The sequence below is a fragment of the Terrapene carolina genome, unplaced genomic scaffold, assembly GCF_002925995.2.
Source record: "Terrapene carolina triunguis isolate 2854851 unplaced genomic scaffold, T_m_triunguis-2.0 Scaffold84, whole genome shotgun sequence".
Classification (NCBI taxonomy): Eukaryota; Metazoa; Chordata; order Testudines; family Emydidae; genus Terrapene; species Terrapene triunguis.
In genome coordinates this window covers 16,240,599-16,259,347 of record NW_020664435.1, presented here as the reverse complement: position 1 = coordinate 16,259,347, position 18,749 = coordinate 16,240,599, and the positions used below count along the sequence as shown (strand labels likewise).

The 18,749-nt window shown below is 41.7% G+C and overlaps 1 protein-coding gene across 2 annotated transcripts in view; it reads right to left on the bottom strand.

Annotated features, from left to right (window-relative positions):
• Positions 1-1,180: 1,180 nt before the first annotated feature.
• The window catches only part of OSBPL3 (oxysterol binding protein like 3), a 125,611-nt gene continuing 108,042 nt past the window's right edge, over positions 1,181-18,749 (bottom strand). For both annotated transcript variants that reach the window (XM_026649410.1, XM_026649412.1), the window contains 7 exons: positions 18,613-18,676; positions 15,048-15,126; positions 11,283-11,427; positions 9,686-9,830; positions 8,883-9,009; positions 5,703-5,825; positions 1,181-2,940 (listed from right to left, as the gene is read on the bottom strand). In XM_026649410.1, coding sequence (XP_026505195.1) covers positions 2,844-2,940; positions 5,703-5,825; positions 8,883-9,009; positions 9,686-9,830; positions 11,283-11,427; positions 15,048-15,126; positions 18,613-18,676 — 780 coding nt within the window. In that variant the 3' untranslated portion in view covers positions 1,181-2,843. The remainder of the gene's footprint in view (positions 2,941-5,702; positions 5,826-8,882; positions 9,010-9,685; positions 9,831-11,282; positions 11,428-15,047; positions 15,127-18,612; positions 18,677-18,749) is intronic.

Sequence of the window (18,749 nt, the reverse complement as noted above, 5' to 3'; positions counted from 1 at the left end):
AAAATGGTCACAAATATCCCAAAACAGTATTGCCAACCCACAGTGCTCAAAAATAATGAGTCAAACCTCCCCCTCCCCCAATCATGGGATTCTCTTATACAATCACGGGATTTTAAAACAATGACACGTTTGGGGTTTAGTTTGCCTTCTGGAGTCTGAGTCTTTAGGAGTGTGTGTTTTCAAGCTTTTCTCACAATCATGAGAGCTAGAAATATTCCTAAACAGACTCATGATAAAATTGTGAGAATTGGCAACACTGCTTAGTTGCATAAACAGCCTGTTGCTTTGGACTCCATTAACTTACCGTTCTTGAGCCAACTTTTGATTATTAATGAATTAAGCATATTACATGGATTTGGAAAAAACCCAGACAGCATGCAGAAGGTACAATAATGGTCACATCCAATAGCTATGGTGACACTTGCTAATTGTGACACTGAAACACAAATACCACCTTCGTCCCCTCCTCAAATTTTCCTTGAGAATTTTCTTTGTTAAAGTTAATTTTGTAGGAAAATAATAGTGATGGAAAGATTTCATTTGGAATGTCTGGTAACTATTGGCGGCAGGGACAACTAGAACATGGAGACGACCTGGGCCTGCTGATGGGGGGGAGGGAGGGAGGAGGCAAAGTGAGGGCAGCCGACTTCAGCAATGTTACTGAGCATGCTCATTCCATGTGAGCAAGCTCAGTACAAGCCAAGTAACTAATCTGGGGGAGCATGTGACCCCCTATGTTCTCTCCCCATGCGTCCCCTCTGATCTAGAAGTAGCAATTAATTCTTGAGCCAGCTTTTGATTATTAATGTGAAAATAAACTAAGATGGAGACGCAACAGGGGATCGGACTGCACAATTCCCGCAACTCTCTCTCAAAACAGTCCAACCTTATGCCCAATGGATCAGTTTTCCTGTTGAGTCAGAAAGGCCAAGTTTCACCTGTCTCAAGCTGAGCCTGTATTATTTCAAACTGCTGACTTTAAACAATTATTGTGTCCTGCATCTTTAAAGGCCAGATTAAATACAAGAGAACAACGCTTGAGTAACATTCTGTGCAAATGAGAGAAAGGCTGATTTGCAAAAAGAGGTAAGCTCCTAAAGTAGCAGCTGTGGTACGAAATCAGTGGCGTTTTAAAGGTACTACCAGGCAAAATTAAATAATAAATTTAACTGACATCACAGAAGTTTTAAAATGCAACTTTTATAGCACTTGTTTAATGTTATACGTGATACAATAAACTTGCAGTAAACAAATCCAATATTTAAAGGGCTTTCTTTAAGACCGCATCGGAACACAGTAAATTGGAAGTTTTTCAAAGCTGTTGATCTCTCTTAAGTCTTCATCTCCCTTAGCTGCAACTTACACCAGTAATAAACTGGTTAAACAGAACTTTTGACTCACTCGTGTTTTAATTTGTACAATCTCAAAACCTCCACTAATAATTTACATTTTTTTTATTTTGGAAATTTAAACCAGTGGAAACCTCTCAGTGTTGTTACCACAGAGAGTCTTGCGCAGGGTTTGCGTGCAATAGACCTAGATGATGTGGATCAGGCTCGGGTTCTAGTTTGGCCAGGAATGTAAATTGCTTTGAGAGTACAATTTGTTTTGCTACATGTGCTACTGTATGACTTTGATTTTGAGGGAAGAGGGAACACCCCACCACCTCCACTCAAATGTGTAATTTTCTATACATCTATTTTCTGCAGTAGTTTGATAGACATACTTCTGATATGCATGAAAATAATACCTATATGTACAAAGAGTACAGAAAAGAGATACAACCAATTTAGTGCAAGACACTTAAATATTTATCTGAAACACAACAAGCTGTTAAAGGAAGATCAAAGATTCCATACATGTAATTATAAGGCAGATGGTCTTTTTTTTTTAATAAAAGATCTTAAATACGCTGCTTATAATAAGAGGTAGAATATATCAAAAATTTATTTAAGAAAACATCTGTTACTTTAACACAATAATTTACTTTACTAAGTTTTTAAAAAGTATCCCTGTTGTGATTTTTTTAGATAAATAAAAGAAGTCCAGCTACGGAAGCATAAGATTTCGTGCTCTATGTCGATTTTACTTACTGGAAAAGAGAGAAAGCTCTTCTTTCATCCGGTCAGTGCTCAAGCATTAACCAGTGCTTCAAGCCCTTTTGGGGCTGTAAATTTGAAGATTCCTGGTGAGAAGATTTGGTGGTGATCTTCTAGTGTTATGAGTAGCAGGGTAAAATTGTCTAAGTAAGGCAGTAGAATCACAAATACAAGCTCACTATTACCTCTTTTAATAGGCTAGTGACAAGCAAATAAAAACAGGAATTTATTTGATTTCTACAGAAAAAAATAAAAAGGTTACTCAGACTCCAGCACCAGCAGACTTGCTTTGTTTCAGTAATTAAAAGCTGTCTGAGGCAAGAGACAGCTGAACTACTCATTCCAACCTTGGTAGCCCACTTAAAGTTAATGTAACCATAGCTTCCATTCATGTTTCTTAGCACAGCCAGGAGAGGCTGATATTTTCACCTTTGTAATTCAATAAGGCATACATTAAATCTGAACGTGCATTATTATCCTTTGGAAAAGTAGTGTTAAAGCTTCTTTTTCTCCCCTCCTCAGCCATTAACATTCAATAATGTTTATTTTATTAAATAATTTATAAAAAACAGGATTTTTTTATACATTCAGACAATCATGGTAACAATCAAATAATAAAGAAATCAAATGAGGAAAATATACATGTCAAATTCTAAATTAAGCACAATTCTAGAAGGTACACAATGTATGAAGCGGTACACACACAAATCAGAAATGCAGATGAGCATCTTCTAAGGTCCTCTTTCACCAGAGAACAGGATTGTCCAGTTTGGAAAAACCAGGGTCTTTTCTAAGATCCATGTATGTTCCATTGCTCACCCAGGAGTCATCTGTGGATTTCCTGTCAAAAGATTAAGCGATTTCCTGAATATATAGCTGAAGACAACTTTGTACTTTTGCTGCCCTTTGGTTTCTTGGTCCTGCCACCCCGCTTTAGGTCTTGAGTTGCCTGATTTTCAGAGGGGGTAAGCACCCACAGTTTGCTGGAATGGTGAGTGCTCAGCACTTTTTAAAATCAGGCTCTAGGCTTCTCCCTTGCCTCAAGGTCCACAGCCAACTTCCTGGAAACCCTTGTGAGGATGGTCTTCCTAAATGATCCAGGATATTACTTTTGTCCCCATTGTGACTGTCTGAATCTGGAGGAGTCTTTAACTTCACTCCAAGAATGGCTTATAGCACTAATTTTTACTGCGGTAGTTCTTAGAGGCCTCAGTCAAGGGTCAGGGCCCATGGAGATAGGCACTGTACATATAGACAGGTCCTGCCCTGAGAAGATTACAGTCTAACTTTGGTCATAAATGCTCTACATTAGATTAAACAGCCATTTATTCTAAAATTATTTTAAATAAAGCCAGGTTTACTCATTTTAGAAGAGAGAGAAAATCCAAGTAATCAAAGGTAAACCTGTATAAGCCTTATCTGATCTAAGGTTTGGGTAACAGCCTTGCTAGAGATTTTATCCTATTGATTTAAACCAAAGCACATGTCCCACATACTCTTAGAGTGACTCTACCTTCATGTTGACCTGCCCTGGCTCTCTGTTAGAGCTCACTATTTACACTTCTACCAATATACATTTTACATTATATGTTCCACCTTACAAAATTTGATTAAATATTGGGTTTCTCCAAATCAAGGGGCGTTCCCGCCTACAATCTGCCTTTGTGGAATGTTGAATAGATCAACAATGTCTTCATATTAAAGGATCTGGGGGAACGCACAATTAAACAGTACTCGGGTGTCTTACCTGCTACACTGACTGGTTAGCCTGCTGGATGCAAAACTTGCTTCCCTTTAGTCAGAATCATAAAGTTACCATCTGAGGGCATGGCTACACTTGCAGATGTAGAGCGCTGGGAGTTAAACGAGCCCTCGGAGACAGCAGCAGGGAAAGCGCTGCTGTGTGTTCACATTGTGCTCCTTGTGACTGTGCAGCATGTCCACATTAGCAGCTCTTGCAATGCCACAATGAGCAGTGCATTGTGGTAGCTATCCCAGTCAGGGCCGGCGCAACCCATTAGGCGACCTAGGCGGTTGCCTAGGGCGCTACAATTTGGGGGGCGGCGACCGTGGCGGTATTTTGGCAGCGGGACCTTCCGCCGCCTCTGTGGGGGGCGGCATTTCGGGGTGGGACCTTCCGCCGCCGAGGGCGGCAGAAAAGCTGGCGGCGCTCCTGATCCCAGTGTGCAAGTGGCTGCAGCATGCTTTGGAAAGGGTTTGCAAAGTATGGGCAGAGTATGTCAGCATGCTATGTTGTAAGTTCAGACAGCAGCAGGGGAAAGGGGAAACCTGACATCAGCCCCCACCCCTCACACACACACACACACACACACACACACACACACACACCCCTACCTCTGCAGCAGGAGCATTCCACAATAATGGTTTGCTTTGTGTCCCGGAGCAGATAAGCATGTGGGCTGTCAGAAACGGAGCTTTGAAAGGGGATATCTGCATGCCTGCAGCCAAGTTCAAAACAATGACCAGAGTGGCCACTTGACTTCAGGGGATTATGGGACATTTCCGGAGGCCAATCACTGTGCAGTAATGCAACATGTCATCCACACTGACACCCCGGCGCTCCAGCCAGCTCTATGCTTCTCATGGAGGTGGATTACCAGGGGCGCTCCAGCTGCACTAAGTGCCTTGCCAGTGTGGACACCTCTGGAGTTAGGGAGCCCGGGGCTGATTTAGTTTGCTCTCACTTGCAAGTGTAGCCAAGGCCTTAGTTTAGTAGTTATAATTCATATTGGATGATCAGGGGTTAACTCATCCCAACTCCTCAGACACACAAGGAATTTTTTTTAATCATCTCTTTATATGTACATTGTAAATGTTCCTATGTCTCTCTCTCAAATTCCCCCTCTAAGAGTAAGACACCTATCCCCACTGCAAAGAATTAATTCCTCATGAATCCCCAGGCCTTTTGCCTAGATATATACCTGTTCTACTCTGAATCTGGCCCCAACCTTCTTACTAGACCTGGAACCAAGGACACGGCAGGTAAGCGCAATGTCCTCTCCAACATTCACTTTTAAACTTGTAGTCGCCAAAGCCTGTGTTAGCCATTTTATATTATGAATACAAAGTTTCTCTCTCCACCCTTATATAGGCAAAACACATTCAAATGATGTAAGTGACTTCATTGCTTGCGTAAAGTGTCAGATTGCTAGCCCAGGAAACAAGCTTGTTGCACATGGAATTCCTGTCAACTTCATTGGGAGGGTTATGCACAGAGGGGTTACACAAAGCAGGTGCCAAGCCTAATCCTTCCACTTCAACTGTGTGCTTTAACTCTTACTCAGAGGGATGAAAAGACAAATTCAATCTGCAGCTTCGGTATGGAGGCTGCCAACTGAGATTTGTTTTCCGGGATTACAAACACAAACAAAAAACGTTTAGGGATGTCATGGAGAAGGGCATATTTGTTCCTTGGCTACTAATCTAACTTTGAAGCAAGTTTATATAGCCAGGTTCCAAAAAAACATGATTGTAAAAGTTGACTCATGGAAATACTCACCCCTTGCCCCTGGTGGTACAAAGCCAGTGCTGTGACACAAAAACTGCACTAAATTACAGTATCTGCAATTTGTTACATAATACCTGAAAAATCTAGGTTGATGCTCCAGGTTATTTTCTTCTAGAACCTTTCGCCGTTCTCTCTGCAACTGTTCAATCCTCTGCTTTTGCATTTCAGCTCCTTCAATATTCCCTTCCTCTAAAAACCTATAGTACAGCAATGATATAAGAGCCAAAGATTATTGGTGTTTCTGCTCTTTGTTTTTGCGATGCCCTCCCGTGGACTCAAAGTTTCAGAATCTGAACTCTAAAATCACGCAGTTTGTAGTTCAGCTATTGTGAACAATTAAATCGGCAGAGCAAGATTTTTCATTCACATAAAAAGAAAGTGATGCATCAAACTGGGAGGGGTTGCAAGCAATTTGGAGGACAGGATTAGAATTTAGATTACATTCAATAAAGACAAGTGCAAAGGACCATAGTTAGGGAGGAAAAATTCAATGCACAAATAAAAAAAGGTGAAATAAATGGGCAGGCAGCAGTACTGCGGAAAAGGATCTGGGGGCTATAGTTGATCACACATTGAATATGGATTTCCACCACATCTTCAACAATCACCACCCGTCCATCAAACACTCTCTAGAACATTCCCACACCAGCATCATCTTCAACAACAGAACCCTACAAACAACTATATACAAGAAACCCACTGATCACCACACTTACCTCCACAGATCCAGCCACACCAAGAAATTGGTTTCTACAGCCAGATACCACAGAATATGCTCCAGAGAGAAAGTCCAGGATACACACCTAAACACACTTAAAACTGCTTTCCCCAAACAAGGACACACTGCCAGAGAAGTAAATCGCATCATGGAATGGGCCACCCAAATACCCTAGGAACACCTGCTTCAATACAGAAAAAAAACCTTCTTAACAGCACAGCCCTAGTTGTCACCTACCACATAGGGGTTCCAATGCGGGGTGGTGTCACACAATTACAATCCATATTTGATGGGGACCACATACTGAAGAAACCTTTCCTGAATCCCCTCTTCTGTTCTTCAAACCACCACCTAATCTTACCAAGCTCAGCATCAGAAGCAAGCTCCTCACAGGCCAGGACACACTAACTCAGAGTGGCACCAGATCCTGCCAGAACAATAGACGCAAAACCTGCGGACATATCTCCACTGCTATGATAATTAAGGCTGCGAGTCTTTCATGGAGGTCTCAGAAGTCACGGATTCCGTTACTTTCTGGGACCTCCGTGACTTCTGCAGCTGCAGCGGCTGGTGCGGCTGACCCCAGGGCCTCCTGAGCACCTGGAATGGCCTGCCCTGGGGCCAGCCGTACCGGCCGCCGCTCCAGCGGCCCCAGGCAACTGTTCCCAGGTGCTGTCCCGGAGGAACAGCAGCAGGGCCACGGGCCGCGCCCCCAGCCCAGAGGAGTGGCAGTGGGTTCACGGGCTGTCCCCCGCCCCTAGCGGTGGCAGCGTCCACTGGAGAAACACGGCCCCCTCCATAGCATCTAAAATTTAGTTAGGGGTATTTTTAGTAAAAGTCATGGACAGGTCACTGGCCGTGACTTTTTGGTTATTGTCCGTGACTTTTACTAAAATTACCCATGACTAAATCGTAGCCTTAATGATGATCAATACCCCCATCCCCAACACTCTGTTCAATAACCATGGGTCCTACACATGCTTATCACAACATGTGGTGTACCTCATCCAAGGCATCAAATGCGCGGACAACTATGTGGGTGAAACCAGACAATCACTACATTCTTGAAGGAACTCACACAGAAACATGATAAAAGACAAAACACCATATCACCTGAGGATGAACACTTTTCACAAAGCAATCACTTTGTATCTGATCTGTCAGATCCTCAAAGAAATCCTAGAGAACACCTTCAAAAGACAAGCCTGGGAACTTAAATTCCTAACTCCACTAGGCTCTAAAAATCATGGACTCAGAGATACTGGCTCCTTACAACAAATGTATAACGCCCCTGACTGCTAACCCTTAATCGCCTACTTCATTTTAAGTGGTTTCCCACAGCATGTGTGACTCCCTTATGCTTAATCTGTCTCAACTTGTTATATTTAGCTCAGGCACTCTGGTTACCTTCCCCAGACCTGAAGGAAAACTCTGAGAAGCTCAAAAGTTTGTCCCTTCCACCAACAGAAGTTGGTCCAATAAGAGATTACCTCACCTATCTTGTCTCTCTCAAATTGAATACGAGTGAACAATGTGATGCTGTTGTGAAAAGGAAAACATCATTCTGGATTTATTACCAGGAGTGTCATATCTAAGATGCAGGAGGTAATTCCCCCCACCCCACTCTCCTCAATGGTGAGGCCTCTGCTGAGGTACTGTGTCCAGTTTTAGCACCACACTTTAAGAAGGATGTGAATGAACTGGTGAGAGTCCAGAGGAGAGTAACAAAAATGATAAAATTCAGAAATCAGTGTCTGAAGAAAGGTTGAAAAAAATTGGGCCTGTTTAGTCTAGAGAAGAGAAGACTGAAGGGGAACATGATAATTCAAATATGTAAAAGGTTGTTCTAAAGCAGATAGCGATCAACTGTTCTCCATGGCCACAGAGTAGCAGTAGTAATCAGCTTAGTTTGCAGCAAGGGCAATTTAAGTTAGGTATTAGGAAAAACGTTCTAACCGGAAGGGTAGTTAAGCTCTGGAATAGGTTACCTCAGGAGGTTGTGGGATCCCCATCACGAGAGGTTTTAAAGAACAGGTTAGGAAAACACCTGTCAAAGGTGGTGTAGGTAAACTTAATCCTGCCTGAGCTCTGGAGGATGGACTAGACTGGCTCTCAACCTTTCCAGACTATTGTACCCCTTTCAGGAGTCTGATTTGTCTTGATTTTGGAGTACAAATGGCAATATTTTAGAGGTGCCTAACTTTCAGAGAATGCCAAGCACTCATCCACTGAAAGACAAGACCTTTTCAAAGGTGCCCAAAGTCAGAACCCTCAAATGAAGGCACCCAAAATCACATTGGAAAATCTTGGTCCATAATGACTAGACCTGCTCAAAGCCAGGGGTTAAAATGCTTAAATCTGATCTACGTTAGTGCTCCCACCATTGCTAGTAGTAAGTGGAGCAGCACTGGTGCGAGCAAAGGTGGGAAATGTAAACAGAAAAGTCTATTCTAAACAGCCCAAGTGTGGAATAAAAAGTGACTTCATAAAGAGTAAAGAATACTGTATGAAAAAATATATATGCAAAACATGTTACCTTTGGTCTGGCCTAAATCGTGTGTCAGTAGATGGTAGGAATGGCCTAGTCTGTGGGTCCAGTTCATTTAACTCTAATGCAAACTGTGTAAATCCATAACACTGCTCATAATCTTTAGGCATGGGATCTAAAAAGAAACACGTATAAAGAATGCAAATTAGGCTTTTATCTTTTTTAATGAAGTCCTGCTATTTTAACACGCTAAGGCTTTAAAGCTCACACCACCCCAAATAGCTTCCTGGAATCTCAGTCAAAATAAACCAAAAATGAATAAATTACATATTGCAGAAGGGCAAGACTTTATAGCTTGATACCATTGTGGAGAGAGATGGGTGCAAACCAAACTTTGTGGGAGTTCATATTTGAATCAGATTGCAGAACTGAACGTTCTGGGCCCATCTTTAATTTTTAAGTACAGGCATCCATTAAACATCTTCAGAAACTTAAAAATATTCCTTTTATTTTTTAGAAATAAACCCCTCACACCTAACACTTGCCCAAATGTGGAATCGAGACCCAAAACAAGGGGAATATAGTGCAGAAAGTAAAAAAAAAAAAAAAAAAAAAAAAAAAAAATCCATGATTAGTTTCTTTACCAAAAGTAATATTTGAGGAATCTAATTACACAATTTAGCTTTTCAGATTTAAGTTTTACACATTAGAAGCGGAACAGCCAATTTGTGTACAATAATAATAAACCTGGGCCTAACACATAGCATGAGATGAGGTATGAACATGGGGTAAATTCATTCTCAAGCAAATTTAATTTCTGCACAAAAGTGTTGATTATACTGGTTACTAACTTGCTCGCCAGATGCAGGTTGGTGAAGACGGGGTCCCACAGTATATACTCTCGTGCCATTTCCCAAAAAGCCGATGCACTACTTTCCCATCTCTGTCCATGACACTGCCTTCAATCTCATGCATATTAGGATTCCAATATTTTGCCTATAGTTAAAATGAACAGAAACAACATTGCTGCAAAGATAGAAGTATGAGCTATTTTGCCATTTGGATATGTTATTGTGTAGGACTCATATGAGGGTGCTTTTTCTTAAAGAATAGCTATATGTAAGATCTGGGACACATCCATTCATTTTCATCTACACTACATAGTGTTACTGACATCAAGCAACCCCCAGTAATTTTAACTAGTTGACTTGCAAAACCCCTTTAAATGTTGATAAAAATCTCTGAAAGTTCCATTTTTTTAAAGGGAAAAGTTAAGGTAAAGCAGGGATTAGACTTTGATTTTACAAAACCAAAGAGATGGGTCAGATCCATGGCCTATTTATTTAAACTCCTTCACTTCTGCAAATTTGAGAGAGAGATTGATGCTCAGATAAACTGTCCCACTTTTAGCCAGTTTACAATGTAGAATACTTAAGATTTCCAATACATCTCAAACTTTAAAATCTCGGCTCCAAACACTGTATATAATGTCTTTGTAATTTTTCAATTAAAAATAAGCATTTGAAAATCATTTCAGTGCTACCTAGAAAGTGACACGGTACTCCTGGGAACAAAACAACAAAAAATGAAATTTCAAAGGATGTTTTACAGTAGTTTATTTTCCCTGCTGCAGATGCATGGTGCATGCAACAGCACTTACCATGTGGATGCAAGGGATGAAACAAACACTTGCTCCAAGAAACTTAGATAAGGAGAACCAGGATTTAGGTAAGTATCCCAATATGATATGCAAAAGTCTCACTCAGGTAGCAACCAGCCTACTCACTAGATGCCTCACTGGGTTTCTAGTTGCCATGGGCTTCCAAGAAACCATTTTAATCCGCTGCTAATATAACTTTAAATTGGATGGTCAGGAGTACTTCATGCCTCCTACTGAAGCACAAGCCTTACACAACAGCTCAGCTAAGCTAGTACGCAATGTAGACAAAAGGCAGGCGTAGCGTACTGGCTGCTCCCCTTGGACTGTGAGTGCCAGTTCTACAGCTGCTGGTAAAAGACAACTTGAGAGCAAACAGAACAGACTGCCCCATGGGGTTAGTGAGAGGCATGTGGGGAATCACCACTAGTGGATACCTAGTGCCTGTCTTTAGTCAGAGGCAGCTGGAAAGTACCCACTCTTCCCTTAGCCTTATGGAAAGAAACCACATCTCAGGAGTCTCCTCACACCAAGCAGCAACTTTTACTTTGTGCCTGGCCCTCCCCAATGAAATGCAATTCTTTTAGAGTTCTATTCTCCTCCTGATGGACAAAAATCTCCAAAACACCAGTGTCAATTACAATTAGATCCAAGGGAAAATGTAATCCATAAGCAGTCCAAGAAACAAGAGTACCCTGCTGGACATGACTCTACTATATAGCATCCTCCTTACAGCAGTGCTCATTAGAAAAAAGTATTGTCAACAATGCTGGGGTGAGTGAAAGTCACACCTTTATGAAAGTCAGTTTGCAGAGACAAGTGTCGTCATTCAGGTTTTTGATGATGATCTCTCCGTAGTGTTCAATCCATCTTTGCCCACTTAAGATGTTATGGATACAAGAAGTCACCTTATTCCACTCAAAATGGTCTCTGAAACTTGAAGCAAGATAAAGAGGTGAATGATGCCATCTCTAAAATAACCAATGAACTCATAACAATGACTAATGGAGGAATTTTCTTATTCAAAAAAAATGTAAAATGAGTCTTTCCAAGTGCAGTCTTCTCTCCCTTTCCCCTCTCCCTCCCAGGCAAACACAATGACACAGCAAGAAAATCCATTTCTCGGAAAAACCTTTGCATTTCTGGTGTAACCGATAGCATTGAATTCAGTTAGTTCTCTTAGCTCATCCAAAATTAAAAAAACATAGTGCTCATATTGCATGTAACAATTGGTTAAGGGAAGGAGCATTAAAATGCCCATTTTGTTAAGTGTCCACTGTTCACAGTCCCTCACCAACATCTAGGGCCTGACTGAAAGCTCGCTGAAGTCAAGGGGAGTCTATTGACTTCAATGCACTTTCAGTCAGGCCCTCACAGCTTGTGCGCTAGGTAAGAGCATAACAACCACAGACTTAATTCCTGAAGAGGCAGTGGCATATGAGAGCAAGGGCAAAAGGAAAAAAATATTAACAAATAAAATTAACTAACAAGGTAATTATATAACATTAACATCTATAGTCCAAGGAAATTCTCCATTTTTAAAAACAATGCTGAGCATTTAACAATGTCTGAAAATGAACAGTTAAAGGAAGGTTGATAAGTGTTCAAATATCCTCTCAGTTCTTATGGTCTCCAATATATATGCATATTTAAAATACCACATTGAACATTCCAAAACCAACCTAAATTCTGCCAATCTTCAACCTATAGAAACCTTCCTGCAACACTACATCAAATACCGTTTTCACAGGGATCATTACTTGCAAACTGCACAGGGCCCACAGACCATCTTCCAGTTCACCAGCCCAAAACCACTGATATCTTGCCTCTTACCCTCAATCTACAGATTTCTCCCTCCCCAATTCAGACTTTCCACTATGGAAAAGAGACCACAATACATCATCCCCTATTCTCCATGTACAGTCCAGAAACATCACCATTTCCATACCCATGATTCTACTATGAGGCAGAAAGTCCAATTTATTTACCTTATCCTCCCTCTGTGGAATGGAACATCATTACCCTCTCTATTTACCCTCAAAAATGTGAGGCGAATTCCAGCCTTCTAATACTACAGAATGTCATATCTTTACCCAATCCAGTGTCCACAAACCTTCATGTACTCCATTCATTACAGCAAGCTAGTACACTGATAATCAAGGAGTGGAGAAAGGAGTTGACATACCTGTATCTGTAGAATAGATTTTCAGTTTTAGTCAATGGTTGCAAAGAATTTGAAAGTTCCAATTAAGATGTAAACTTATTCCAGATCTGCAAACACAACCTGAGATCTGAAAGTCAAACTGGATTATCTTGTTCTCTCACGTACCAGTATCATCGCTGGTAATGAAGTATCTGAGGGCCATATCATGATGTCAATAGCATCAATGAAGACTTAACCCCACCTGGGCTCTCAGATACCAAGCTGAGTTTACAGTTGGGGTAGTTGGTAAAAATATTTTTAAAATTCTGAACTGAGCAAATTTGAGACAGCATAATTGAGCCTCAATAAACCTAGAACTCCAGAATACCATTTTATGCAATCGCTTTTCAGACTAGAAATGCATTTTAAGTGACTTGCCCCAAATCACTCAAAGTGGATAGAAGAACTAGGAATATTACCCAGTTATCTTGATTCCCAATCCTGTGCTTTAACCATTACACTATGCTTCCTTATCTAATATTTGCCCAAACTCCTTCCCTTTCCTCCAAATCTCTCTATAAACCCACCTGTTCCATTAATCATTCCAGTGATAGTGATGCATGGTAATGAGTTTGCTTTACATGACATTATTCAGAATTGTCTTTAGAACAGAAGTTTTTGGGACAGGGACCCACATGGCAAAATAATGAAGAGGATGGCACAGTGTGCCAGTTGGACAGCATCATGAACATTTACAGTGATATATAAATTATGGTGTTCACAGATTTTACAAGTTGTATTGCCAAGGAAACCTAGGACATCAAAAGACAAAGAAGAGATGAAGAAGAGGAAAGAAAGTACACAGAGGCAGGGTGAAGAGAGGAAGTTGGTAGGAGTACACTTGTGAATATTTCTCAAGGAATATTGAGAATGTTGGGGCAAGGGTGAGGAACCCCACCTTTAAGTCTTACAGTAGATTTCCAGATAGAAAAATGGCTATTGCTGCTTCTATAGAAACCAGGGAAAGTGGGAATGGTGCTTGGGGGATCAATTCCTTCCTTTTTGCCCCAGTCTTTTCAACTCCTCCTCTATTCTCTCTCACCTTTAAAATAATTCTTCAGACTAAGATTTTCCATTCTGTAGGTCTTAAGAGTCCTGTGCTCTACTGAGTCAGTAATTCTAGGATTCAGAAAAGAGTCACTGCTTCCAAAAGGTGCCAATTCAGCAGAACAGGGGACAAGCAGACTAGCGGGGGCAGCAAAATTAAAGGACCTTTCAGTATCAAGGATACCTTTTAAATTACAAGGAGAACAAAGGAGGAGGCAGCCACTCAAATGACCCTTCACTGGGGCTGTTTGGCACAAACAAACCAAACTACAAGGAATCAGGGTAGGGAGGCAACATCATTTTGCTCATGAATTCAGGTTATGAAGAACAATTTGTGAGAATGATTTTAGGCTTTACTTTTGTGGGTTGTATTTCACAGATCTATGTATACTCTTCTTTAAGTGCCACACAGTGCAGAGTCAACTTAACAGGAATAAACTAATAAACGTGGACTCAATCATCTCTTCAAGATAAACCTACTCTTCTTACTTCACCACCCCCTGAGCCTAGACAGGAACTTGATGTAGTATTTGCATTGCCAGCTAATAAATACATATTTTGTTTAATCTGTATATATGTACAAGCTTTGTGTGTCTAGCCAGAGCTTTTAAATGGCAGGTTAATTCAATTTTATTGTTTAGGAAATAGCAGGTTTAAATGGAACACTGCTCAAAACTTTAGACCTGTGTTGTGCAACAAAAGATTGAAATAGGCCAATTGAAATCACCGAGTTTTAATCTTTTGATCTAGTAAATGAGTACTCTGTGCCACAGCAGCACAGGAACACCTTGTCTATTTCTTTTCTTTTTAATCCGAGGATATTAAGCACTGAAGCTGTGTAATTCATCACATTAGCTATTGATTTCAGATAAGAATATGCTGCTTTTGCTATTTATTAATAATAATTATTATTATTTATATTGCAGTAGGGCCCAGTAAGGACCAGGACCATTGTGTTAGGCACTGTAGAAAACACAGTCCCTGACCCAAGGAGCTCTCTCATTATTAAGGGCAGTTAACGTAGCCAAAGAAGAAAGAGTCCATGATCCCCATATACTACAAGTACAAAGCCTGCAGCCTTCCCTTAAAAAAAAAAAAAAAAAAAAAAAAGGATAAATTAATTTTCTCCCTAAGTATTTGTAAAACAATTCTAACTGTGTATGGAGAGAAGAGCTGCTAAAGGATTTTAGACTTTACCAATAGCAAAGGCTCTGAGAGGTATACTACCGTACAGTAGTTGGGATTCTGTTTTGTAAATGCAGCCCTGCTTTGTCTGTGGATAGTAACGTGTTGATGCAGCACTTACGCTGGCAGAGTTACATGTGTGGTACCAATTGGAACGATTTCCATGGACTTTCCCCAGAATTTGTTTTTCCATCTCACATCTGAAACAGAAAAACATGGACACATTTAGCAGTAAACACAGGTCAATAAAACAATTTCTGAGTGGAATTATTTTGAAAAAGCACGATGTAATAAAGTGTTTGAGATCCTAACCAAAGTTTCAGCTATTGACCTGCAAAGCTCCATATAGTATCACATTTTTCCAAGGGATGCATGTCTAATATTTCAACCAGAAAGTCAAAGCCAGAAGTAGAAGAAAATGAAGATATTCTTTTATCAGATTTTGTTCAAATGAATGGAATTTGAATGAACAATTCCTAGATAACATACTTCATTCACTCTCAATATTTTATTAGAACGAGGCCATCTCCAAAAGCAAAACTCATATTTCAAGGAGACTGACTTGTGAAACACACACAAAGATATGGCTTCAGACCCAGTGCAAGATGGTACAGTTCTGGGGTGCAAGGCTGGAGAGCGGGGGGGGGGGGGGGGGAAATTGGCTAGAGCCTCTCTGTTGTTGGTTCATGAGCGGCTGGGAGATCATTCCTGTAACTCCGTTTGGTGTGTCCCTGCCTGTGTGTGTGTGCACGTGTGTGCGTGTGCGTGCAACACCTGTCAGAGGTTTGTAGCTTGGCAACAGCATCAAAGAAAGAAGGATACCTAGGGTTCCCAACTTTCTAATTGCACAAAACTAAATAGTCTTGCCCTGCCCCACCCCCACTCACTCCAGCCTCCCCCCCCATCGCTCGCTATCCCCCACCCTCACTCACTTTCACTGGGCTGGTGCAGGGGATTGGGACACGGGAGGAGGTTTGGGGTGCAGGCTCCGGGAGGGGGTTCGGGTGTGGGAATGGGTTCCAACCTGGGGTGTGGGTGCGGGGTCTGGGAGGGAGTTAAGGTGCAGGAGGGGGTTCCAACCTGGGGCAGAGGGTTTGGGGGTGAGGGTCTGAGAGGGAGTTAGGGTGCAGGAAGGGGTTCGGGATGTGGGCTGTGGGAAGGAGTTAGGGTGCAGGGGGTTCAGACTGGGGTAGAGGGTTGGGATGCAGGACAGGGTTCGGGCTCCAGCCAGGTGGCGCTTACCTAAGGCAGCTCCCAGTCGGCGGTGCAGCGGGGCGAAGACAGCCTGCCTGCCCTGGCTCCGCGCTGCTCTTGGAAGTGGCTGCCATGTCAGAGGTGCGGACAGGCAGCTCTGCGTGCTGTGCAATGCCCACCCCCGCAGCTCCCATTGGCCACAGCTCCCAGCCAATGGGAGCGGCGGAGGCGGTGCTCGGGGCAGGCGTAGCTCGCAGAGCTTCACTGATTGCACCTGCGCTTAGGGGACGCAGGGACATGCCGCTTGCTTCCAGGAGCTGTGCGGAGCCAGGGACCCTGCTTTAGCCCTGCTGCACCGCCGACCGGACTTTTAACGAAAACCAGATGCCTGGCAACCCTAGGGATAACCCCAGGTTGGTGGGAAAGAAGGCTCAGCGATCCACAGTCTAGGTTGCACTCCGGGAACCCTGTCACATTTAAAGGTGGTTACATTTAAAGACCAGTATATTGGAAACATCTCAAGAAAAATGTAGCATGAGAATCTAGAAAGTTTGGATAACATTTGTACCAAATGAGGAGTTAACTGGAAGCTATACCTATGGTAGTCAAAGTACAGATACTGCGATGGTAGGCGCTTTAGAAGAATAGAGAGCTCCAGATTCAACCAAAGACCAGCAGATATCAAAGGTCTCCTTAACATGTGACAGTGGAATAGGCAACCAAAAGTTTCAGTTTCATAATGAGGAAAAATGGTTCCCAGAATACACAGCATGGTCAGAACCCACTCTCCTGCCTCACAAAATTTTAGTGATGTCATTAAGGAGAAAGACGTGTCAGAGTCAGCTTAGAGGACAGAGTTACAATAGAAAAGGCAAGGTAAGGTGGGGACAGAGGAGCAGAAAGAGGAATATTCTTCAGAAGACCCCCACAAAAACTGTCACTCAGCATCCAGTTCCTCCAAACACACGAATGACCAAATCCCAGGAACCACAGCTCTCTCGAGAGGAAAGGAGCCTCTTAAATTTAGAAAGCCTGAAATACTCCATCCTGACAGCCTTGCCAGGCTCAGCAAACCCTGGACTAAACCAAAGTTCCCTCCTTTTAGCAAAGGAGGATGTAGGATTGGGAAACATTCACACCATACAAAGAACTTTTCTCACACATTAGCTGCTTTAGGATTAAATTTCTTGATATTTAGAGTTCCACACATGATGAGGACTGTCCTGTGGGAAGAGGTGGCAGCCTTAGCCCCTGCATTCTCCTAGCAAAATGCGAAGTGTTGTCAGAGTCTCTAACAGCTCATCCGACCACTTTTTAATGAACTACATGTGCCCTGGTTTTGTCTTCTCAGGCACCCAAAAGGAAACTTTAGATTCTCACTTACAAGGCCAGATTCTTTCTGGAGGAGCATTTTGTTCTCACAATGCACAAGATGTTATCATAGCCAGAGATGGTATTTAAAAAAACAAAAACACAACCAGCCACGTGTATCAGTGTCTTCAGTTTTATTAGACCGTTTCTGCCTTGCCATGATGATACTATCCAGTCTTCACTGTACATTGTCTGGTCTCTTTTGCCTGAACTTTTAACCATTAGCTATTTCAGGTCAAGAATAAAGGACTCTTGTCTTGTATTTATTTGCAAGGCAGAGGAATATGTTGAATGATCAAATCCAGACTAGTAAAAGCCCCAATTATTTTAAATATGAGCATGGGTGTAATAACTATACTGAAGGCAAGCAACACAATTAAAAAACAGAGTTAAAAGTTGTAGCCCAGATAAGTCATGCATTGTCAAACCTCTCACGGTCAAAGGCTTTAACTCAGTTATGGGGACATGGTTAGGTCCCATCTACCCTATTTCTTACACTATGAAGTATATTGGTCAAAGGAAAACCCTGTTGTAACTAGGTCTCATGATGCACTCATGTTTTTTGGAAAAATTGGGAACCCCAAGACAGGAGCTAAGGAGTCAAACCACACAAACGCCTGCCAGGTCGTGATGATTTCCTTCTCCCCTCATGGTCTCAGTTTTTAAAAATGGTACATAGGTTTCTCCATTGTCTTGTCCAAATCTCTTGGGCGTGGGTGGTGGGGGGAAGAGTGGAATTAAAATGTGGTAAATCCTGCAAATGAATCAGACCAGGCCAAGGGTTTAGCCGCTAGTTTTCTAGTTCTAATCACGTTTAATTTTTTTAAAACTTGAGATGCAACTTTTCCCAGTGCTTTAATTAAGCTACAGAACAACATTTCCAGATTGTTTTAGAAATGCAGACGTGTGTACTAGTAAAATATCATTAGTTATTGTTCAGGAATGATTACACAAACGCTATAAAAGGCATGCCACAGTCTAGGGGCTGAAATTGCCTAGAGCAGTTCTAATATTAACAGCTGGGGAAGCCTGCCTTTCTTGATCTTCTGGATGTTTAATGTTAGACATAAAATGAAGCTACTATGAAAATGACAGCAGTAAATTATAAACTAAAGAATTACCTTGCCAAAAAGCAAAATTCACAGATTCAGCATGACATGCAGATATTGGTGGGTGATGACTGACCTAATTGGAAGAAGGGGAAAAAATGCATTAACAATTTACAAGTTCATTTGAATCTGCTTACATTTTTTCATGT